The following is a 9,786-nucleotide window of genomic DNA, read 5'->3' as shown; positions in this document are numbered from 1 at the left end:
GACGCTCTTCTGCAGACCTCGGTTGTCTGTTGCCTTTCTATCAGCTCGAACCAGTCATTCTCTTCTGATCTCTGGCATCAATCAGACATTTTTGCCCACAGAACTGCCGCTCACTGGATATTTTCTCTTTTTCGGCCCATTCTCTGTAAACCCTAGAGATGGTTGTGCGTGAAAATCCTAGTAGATCTGCAGTTTCTGAAATACTCATTCATTCCAGCCCAGGCACCAACAACCATGCCACATTCAAGGTCATTTAAATCACCTTTCTTCCCCATTCTGATGCCCAGTTTGAACTTGACCATGTCTATCTACATGCCTAAATGCATTGAGTTGCTGACGTGATTGGCTAATTAAATATTTGCGTTAACGAGCAGTCGAACAGATATACCTAATAAAGTACCCGGTGGGTGTATATCTGCTGTACCATGTATGTGTAATCACTTTTGGGGATTTTACTTATGTCTCTCTTTTATCTTTGTTTGTCACTTAGACCCTATCAGTGTATGTGTGAATAAAGAGTGTCTGATTGTCAATGTATTGCAATATAAAACACAAACAAACACACACTCTACTCACAAAGCAGCTTTACAAAGAATAATTTATACTACATGGAAAATTGCTGCAGAATATAGGAAAATATATAAAATATATAAAAATTCCTATATAAATACACACACACACACACACACACACACATATATATATATATATATATATTAGTGCTGTAGCGGTGCGTCGTATTTTTTTGCGTCGACGCTTCTTTATTATTTTTTATTATTATTTTTTGTATCATTCCCGGAGGTACAGCTCGCCACACACACACCGCCCGCCGTGTTATTCTGTCATGTTTTCCCCCTTTCTTTCCAAACCGCGACAAACGCCAGTCTCCTTTCTCTGCAGAATGTGATAAATCCGCTCAACCAATCACAGCGCACCATTCCACGCATTGTAAACAGTAACGGTGGCGCTTTGAATACACCCGGCATCCTAGTTTTCCTTATCTACTTTGCACTTTTTGATCAACAAACAAACAAAAAATATATTTTTTTTTATATAGAACACACACACACACACACACACATACTGTGTGTAAATGCACTCATAACAGTCTGCAAATGTATTTCCAGCTGATTCCATCAGTATATGCTCGAGAAATGTGCCAGACTACAGAGGAGCGATTATCAAACACTTACGAAGTGCATCCGCCCCGCATCCTGGAACTCTTAGACATGAGTGAGGCCACACATCACAAGGTAAAATACCATCATTTTAGCATGCTCAGCTCCAGCACTTAATTAATAAGTTTGCTCTTCTACATCACTGGTTCCAAGTATCTAAGTAGCAACATTTTCAAAGTTGATTAAGGACATCATTATAATAGTTTCTCTCTGGGGAGATACTAGAGGCTTTTTATTTGTATATGATAGCAATAGACCTTATTCAGAGCAGCGCCATGACAGGTATGAAAGCGAGGCTGTGAGGGATAGACTTATCGTGTTTTCAATGGTATCCGCTGTACAAAGCTCCTAGATCACTCATAATTTTCCACAGCTCATATTTTCTATAGTTTTTTTGTCTACTGAAATTTCTTGGAAAGATATTTTTGCTGTGTTTCATCAGCAGAACAATTAAAAAACACATTCAATAACAGGACAACCCACTGAAGAGATGCATGTCTCCCTCACAGCCTCACATTCATTCCTGTTAAAAATCAAAGATGGCGCTGCTGTGAATAAGGTCTATGGCAATTGTTTACAGTACCTTTATATGGTAAAGTAAGGTGACCAGATTTCTGAAATGGAAACCTAAGGACGTTTCCTAGTTCGGTGGTCAAAAATGGCATCGAATTCTCACTTGTTATTATCTATGAATTTAAAAACAGGGACAATAAATGTTTCTAAAAACTATTATTAATTATTATAATAAATATAATTATTATGATGCCTGTATTAAAACCCTGACTGTTTTTAATACAATTCACCAAAAATCACTATTATATAGTAACTATTGCAAAAATCAAACAAAAGCAGTATTATATCGTAAAAGAATTATGACTTTACACGTTAAACACATTACAAAAATCAAACAAAATAAACAAATATGAATTTCTCAAATATTTTTTAACATTCTTTTTTGTATTTAATCATTTTCCTAATTTTCATCATTATTTTATGTTTGCGCTTTTGGAAATGGATCTTTACCATCCCTCATTATTAGGCTTATTATTTTGCATTTTTGGCTCATTTTGAGCAGAATATATGTGGTTTCTGCAAATGTAATCGTGTGCAAGTGTAAATGTTTAGTTGATTGTTGTTTTATTATTCATACATATTGGTAATTTATTCAAAATAATTTATACTTTCACCCATGTGATATAGTTAAGATATGTGTGTGTGGGAATTGCTGCATTGTGACACAATAGAATGTGAGATAAACTAAATGTGACAGATGTAATTATACATGAACATCTTCTCAATAACGAATACAAGATATATAAAGAATATTGTTTTTCTCCCTTAACACACCCCTGTTTTAAATGAGCTTATTTGACATTGACATTAAAGTTGAAATAAGGAAGCCATTTCCTACATTTTACAGTGAATCAGATATCTTCTAAGAGTTTGATTTTGACTTGATTTGCTTTTTATAGTTTTCCTCATTAGATTTGGACCAGGCCATGTTTCAGCCGTACCCCTCTGAGATTGTGTTCCAAAACTACTCACCATTTAAGACGTACAAGGTGCCCTTAGAGCTGCGGAACAGTGACAAGGTGACTTTCATGTATCTGAATTGATCACACAGTGTGTTATATAACCACACACTAAATGTATTAATATATCTTAACATAAATACATAATATGATAAATCACAGTATGCAATTTTGTTAACACTTGGTTGTTTGTAGTTCGTGCCATTCTAATTTACACCATTCAACATCTTACACTATTCCTTTAAAGTCGGCATGAAACGGAAGTTGAGATTGTCATTTTTTCCTTGTTGTGACGTATATCTGAGTGAAACGGCTTCTGAAATTAGAAAAAAAATTAGGGCGGGGCTTGATTTAGTTCTTCGGGAATTGATTGGATCGTTGGAGGTTGGGGCGTTGCAAACAAAATGGAGGCAGATTTGAATGCCAGTTTACATTCAGTTGTGGAGGATTTCTCTCCACCGGACTCCCCACCGTTACCCTCCCATGAAGGATTTTTTATTGAGGAGCCTGGCGACGAGGACGAGCAGCTAAATTTTCAGGCAGGAATCAGCTCATATTTATATGAGCCTCCCGTGAACCAAGATGAGTCAAGTCAAGTTCACCCTCGAGAGCAGAGACGAGACAGACACTGATAGCCGCACCCTCATCGGCTATGGCCGCACCCTTTCGCCATGGCACGTGACCAAAAGAGAAGAGAGGTCGTTTCGAGGGGGGAGGGAAGGGTAATGTTTTAGATTAAAGATTATAAGGATACATGAATTTTAAAAAAAGAATGAAGTGCACAGCTAAATCATTTATAATAAACACTACAATATTACATATAAAAAGATTTTTTGTCAAATTTGATTTCATGCCGACTTTAAGACAAATAGAGATTATCTTGTTCATTTTCATGTGTAATGATCACTGGCTTGACATGGACATGCTGCTGACTATTGCAGGTTCCTCGACTGGTAAAGGTGATCGAAGAAGACTCACTTTATTTTAAAGTGGTCAGCCCATTAGATGCTAGTAAGAAAGTGGCTCCAGGCATGGCATCTACATTCACCATTTTATTTTCTCCACAAGAGAACAAGGTAAAATTTATACGCAACATCTGCAACTGACTCTCACATATTGCCATTCGTAGTGTACTAATGGGCATATTTGCTTGTAAATCAATGAACGGACCAAAGAAATGTTAGAAAACATGCAAAAACTGCCACACAGTTATTTTGAAGGATCCCAGAGGTCTTTAATTGTGTCTCTCCAACACAACGTGGGAAGTAAACTTCAATGTCAAGTTTTATTTGAATGTTTAACATATCTTTGAGAAATCTGAGAGAGTGCTTTTGTAAGCACAGGGCACTGGAGGCTTAGTGTTTCCACCACAGCCACTCATCGGTCCATTAGTGGCTCTTTTGCAGTCTCTAATGTGACCTGCTAATCTATTTTGGTTTGGCAAAACATTAACACAGATTTCTTAATACTGTCATTCCAATTAAGTCAGTTCAAATTGAGCTGTGATGGCCCAGTCAGAGAAAGACTTGTATTTTCTGTCAGGTTCAGATCCAAGGGTCTTTTTGCATGTAATTATTATGGATTAACTCCTCAATGCAATAATTCCTAAATCCTTGGGTTTATTTAAATTAGGATTGATTAAAGAAACTATATGTACCAGATGTATAGTAACATATTATATTTAGGTTTTTTTTAAGCCTTGTCTTCTTCAAGGCTTTATCTTCCTCTATATGTTACCACTGACTTTCATATGCCTGTAATTGTAGGATTACATTCACAGACTCCTCTGTGTGACTGAACGTGAGAAGTTTGAAGTACCCATCCGTGCAATTGGGCCCCGTGCCATCTTGGACTTCCCAGATAGTCTGCATTTCCAAGTTTGTCCAGTCAAGTGCTTGTCCCAGAGAACACTGCTTGTGCGGAACATAGGAAGTTGTGAAGCTAAATTCCAGCTCAGCACACGCAGGTAAAGGAGGAGTGACATTGTGGTGTGTAGATGATTTCATTTTTTGATTTATGACTGACACTTTCTTTTTATGATTGCTATGTGTTCCCCCACAGCCCATTTTCTGTAGAACCATCTGTAGGTACTCTTGATGTTGGTCAAAGCATGCAAGTTACCGTTGAGTTCTTGCCCAAAACCACTGGGGATCACAGCCAGGTTTTGCTGCTGCATTACCATTCAGGTACTTACTGCTAATTACATCACCACAATCTGCTCTTCCTACAAACTCCTCCTCGGCAACACACTGCTATATGTCACTGTGACACAGGCACTGATTTCCACATGCACCCACCTGTGCCTTACTCAAGAGGTGTAAATGATCTTAATATTAGCCTTCATCGTTAATGTCTGTTCATCTTTATATTTTCGAATTATTCTCTACTGATAATAGCTTTAATATACTGTGCTCTTTTTACTACCCACAGAGCACCATAATGCACAGAAAATAATGTAGATGGCATTTTAAAGTAAATTTAGGCTGAAAAACATCACATTGACTCATTGACTAGCCAAATTGCATTGTTGTTTTTGAGGCAGTATATATTTACATGACTTTCCTTTTAGGTTATTATGATTAAAAAGCATCAGTTATTTTTGTTCTATTTGAGCTTGCATATTTTATTTTTGTTCTTTCAAAGGGCCCTTTAGGCAAATAGCTAAATTAATAATAAATCCTATTATCAGATTTTTTTTAGCCTGAAATGGTACGGGTACCTGGTTAGTCTTATAAAAATGGTCATTTTGTAATCTAATTCAAAATCCAATAGTTGATTTGTTGTTAGGATTCATTTGATTACATCTTAATGCTGAATCACTGTTTTACCTGAATCAGCTGTAGGTGGATAGGCAGTATTTATAGACAAGATGGTGCTAAGAAATTTTTAATTAAAGATCATGTGCATGGGTAAGAGGGTGTGTTTAAACTGACATACTAGTGTGTGCATGAATTATTGTCTGTGTGAATGTGCTTGTATATTTCAACATGTAGTTCAGCATGTGGTTTAGGTATATGTGTGTGTGTGTGGTTTGTGCAGGTGCTCTGCCTGTCTCACTGAATAAACACACAGGTCTGCTGAAGGCCATCGGCATTAACTTTTTAATATGCATTCTGTTCTAAAAATACCACTTTGTGCCCATCAGGGGAGTATCATTTTTAATTTAGCGCCTTTTCCTGTCTCCTCCTCATTTATGTTTAACGCGAAGCTGCTTTGGAGCATGTCTTCATTGGTTTGGTTCTGGGATTGGCAGAAACATCTCCCTGCAGTCCCAGTTTCATCTCAGATAAGCACAGAGACCTCTCTTAAGTCTCTAAAGGTGCTCTCTCTGTGCGGCGTATTTCACAGGGCTGAAGTAATTTTTCTTTTCAGTAAAAGCCAAACCTGATAGTGTTTATTGTTCAGAGATGGGCATTTTAAAAGAGTTTCTGTTGTTGATGTTTTTGTGGTTGCTAATGTGCTATAGAGTATCTTGTGGTTAGGTTGTAGGATTTGTTAATTTCATCGTTCAATGAACATACTGTAGCTGTGCAAATGTCAGTGCAGTAAAAAAAAAAAAAAAAAGTATGTCTAAAATTAAGAAATATGTATTTTGTGTAAACACTTAAAAAAAGTTAAGTAAAAACAAAAAGTACGTTCCTATTTATTTTGTTAATTTTACCTAAAGGTACACTATGTAACTTTTGGCCCTTTAGCCAAAGAAAACTGCATGTGTTTTGTGGAAGAACATTGTGTTGGATGTGCTTAGGCTCTGCGTGACTGCAGATGAATTTGTTTATCATACTGCTTATAAAACATTCACTAGCCTACTAGGCTTAAGAGATATAAGCAGTTTAGATGGAAAGGATCTGAAGCTGAGTAGCTGAAGACGTTACTGTAGCTCTACCCATTAATTGACACGGTACTACCTTGAAAATAAATTCCAGCACAGCGCCACAACAACCATGATGAGATGACACTTCACAATAGATAATGCTTTACAATGAACTCTGTTTGAGGCAATTTATCTGTTCAATAAAATACCTTACTCACCTGATGAGAAATATATAAAAAAGGCATCTCTGCATCACTTTTTCAACATTTGAAATCTCTCAGTTCTTAACATCTCTTAAAAGCCAAGCCAATGTTGATTCTCGTTTTATTACGAGCTCTGTGGTGTTCTCTTTTTTCCAGTAGATTATCCTCTTTTCAGCTTCCCCAGAGGTTTGAGATTAAGCGTGCTCCATGTCAACCTTTCTCATTTGTTGTGACAACTAACCTAGGCCACTCCCACAACATGCATGCGTCAAAGTAGATGGAGCACCTTTTCTCTATTTACAGATATGACAAGACACTCACGGGTGAGTGACATATGTACGCTATTTCCCATGAAAACCATCCCATCAGTTTTAAAATATAAACACTTATAATAGCCTTACCATGGGATTGATGATATATTCTTCTTCCTCTAGCGTGTTTTCCACAAGTGTGGAGTCTGCTCTCGGATCTTGGTGTACTATTTTGCACGGTCAAGTGCCCCGTTTGTGTATAATTTGATGATCCTTAACTACTTCGATTGTATCCTGCCATCTTTGCTTTGTCCGTCAACGTGGCCGTTTCCCATCCACCATGAAGTGGTAGGCGGTGTCAGCGACAGTGCCTGGTGCAGCTCGTGGAACGTGCCAATACCATTGAAGCTTTGCTGCATTTTCTCCGTAATTGGTGCAACACCCATTTGCCGCCGGATTGTATCATTACAGCAGTGGTTAAGGTGAGACACACCTGAAATCCAGTAACCAGTAACATCTCCATAACGTGGAGAGAGTGCCAAGTGCTTTTGGTAACTAGCCAGCATTCGGCTCAATACAGCTCAACTGTACGTACCACTGTACGTACTACTGTACGTACTGGACTTGAGATGGATTGGTATGCGTTTATTGCATAGAACTCCAGTGACTTCTTTCCAGCGCATCCAGTTCACCCTCCCACGCACTTCATTATTGATACCACAGTCACTTTGCAGGCGCACTCTTAGGTACTTAAAGCTGGTTGTCTTCATCAGGGCTTCGCCACTAACCAGGACGTTGCCATCAGAAGGATTGGTTTCCAAATATTCTGTTTTCTTGATGTTGAGGCGTAAGCCATATTGGCTGAGGCGGTCATTCCATGCCTGGACTTGGTGTTCCATTTCTTCACGGTTGGGTGGCAGCCAGGTTAATGTCCTTTGCATAAGAGCAGGGCCCATGGGACAACCTGTTGCAGGTCTCAAATTACGGTGACCAAGACCAGGATGAAGAGTAGCGGCCACAATGCTGAGCTTTGGTGTACACCAACCTTCACAGGAAAGCTAGCAGAAATGCCAGCTGCGCATCTTCCATGACTGCTGGTTGAAATAGCAGTTGAACCCAGTTGCAGCACTCGGTCAAAAGCCTTTTCAAGATCAAGAAAGGCCATATGCAGTGGCTTTTTTTTCTTCCGGTGCTTTTCCTCGCATCACTGGTGCTCATTGTGTGTGATAGGAGGCAGATAGGGTGGTAATTTAAAACATTCCGCTGGGTTGCCTTTATTCTTGAAAATAGGGACTGTAATTATTGTGGTCCAGTTGGTTGGTACATGGCCAAAGTCGACGTTGACATTGAAGAAAGTTGCTAGCCATTCAATCGTGGTGACACGCAGCTCCTTCAGCTTCCAAAAATCCACTGGCAGATTGTTAAAGCCTGGTCAATCCCGCTCAGTCCCTCAATCGGCTCATGAAGATGCTATCAATGGCTTTGGCAACTTCTTCAGTTGTAATACGAGGGATTGAGCCAATATTTGGGATGCCTTCAGGAACCGGCGAATTTGGGAATTCGATGTTGGATATCTCCTTGAAATAGTGTTGTCAGCGTTACAAGATCTCACGCCTGTCCTGTAGTCATCGACCATCCTTGTCTTTTACACACCTATAGTGTTCAATATCTTGTGCCCTTTGGTGCTCGCTTTTGCTAGTCGGTAGATGATATATTGACTCATTATTTAAATTTTTCTTAATTTTAAACAAACAAAATGTTATATAGTGTACCTTTAACTTGTTTAAGTGGATTTACTGAATTCCATGTGTTAAATACAATTTTTCATTAAAACTTGCAAAATATATATTTTTTTAAATGTAGCTTTTTTCCCCAGTGCTGTAGAGTTTCAGGGAATGTCCCTAGATTATGTTTTAATTCTCTTTGACAAAAGAGAGCTCTGGATGAAGGAATCAAAAAATGTTTTTTCTTATTTAAATCTTTGATCTCAAGGTTGTAGCTTTTCAGTCAGTCATCAAACAATTGCCTGTACACATGATGTGTTCAGATCTAAAGGTTAATGTCCATGTTACTTATTGACAACCAGTCGACATGTTTAATATAAACATCTAAGGTGCAATCTGGGGCTGTCTTTAACTGCACTGTTCTGTCTTTCCATTAATAATGGACTACAAAGCTAAAGAGATATTGATGCTCATGTAGTCCCTCTGAAACCATAATGTGTTTAATTACCAATAGCTGGGAGTAAGTTGAGACACTATCTCCTCTAAGCAACACCGTAAAGGATGAGTTACTTAATCTGTCCTACATTTTCAAATGCCTCCCAGCTGTTTTGCTTCATATCATCTGCCTTATCTAGGCTGCAGAGTTTGTCCATTGACTCTAAAATATGTATAAGGAGCCAAAAAGCCCCAGGTAGCAGCTGCAGCAGTGGGACAGAGGGGATCCCACCCACTAGTACACACGAGTCACTGACTTCTTCTTACACAGTGAAAGCTATTTCCTTTCAAGGGACACTTGGGTTTCTTCAAAGGATATCCCTCCTATCATCTCTGCCTGTAAATAGGGAATGCATGCATGGAACTTCAGCATGACAAATAGTTTGTTTCATATGTGGTAAAGTGTGTATCTCATTTCTTATATTTCCTGTTACAAATGGCAGTGCAACGCATTACCCATGGCTTGTTTGCTATTAACGGCATTCATATAGAAACAAAATCTCATTATCGTGGCATTCAGAGACAAGAGATACAGAGGGAGTTGTAAGCATCTAGGTCTGTTTAAATGGCAACATCGAGGCTAATGGAA

At 38.5% G+C, this 9,786-nt stretch overlaps 1 protein-coding gene across 1 annotated transcript in view; it reads left to right on the top strand.

Annotated features, from left to right (window-relative positions):
• Nucleotides 1-1,154: 1,154 nt before the first annotated feature.
• The window catches only part of LOC311089526 (hydrocephalus-inducing protein homolog), a gene marked incomplete at its 5' end in the record, with an annotated part of 145,440 nt that continues 136,808 nt past the window's right edge, over nucleotides 1,155-9,786 (top strand). The window contains 5 exons of the mRNA XM_084124251.1: nucleotides 1,155-1,253; nucleotides 2,651-2,770; nucleotides 3,652-3,786; nucleotides 4,477-4,676; nucleotides 4,772-4,896. Coding sequence (XP_083980377.1) covers nucleotides 1,155-1,253; nucleotides 2,651-2,770; nucleotides 3,652-3,786; nucleotides 4,477-4,676; nucleotides 4,772-4,896 — 679 coding nt within the window. The remainder of the gene's footprint in view (nucleotides 1,254-2,650; nucleotides 2,771-3,651; nucleotides 3,787-4,476; nucleotides 4,677-4,771; nucleotides 4,897-9,786) is intronic.

Source organism: Abramis brama (assembly GCF_963993115.1).
Source record: "Abramis brama genome assembly, chromosome: 9".
Lineage (NCBI taxonomy): Eukaryota > Metazoa > Chordata > Actinopteri > Cypriniformes > Leuciscidae > Abramis > Abramis brama.
The sequence above is the reverse complement of the archived record's forward strand: the minus strand, read 5'-3'. Positions and strand labels throughout refer to the sequence as shown.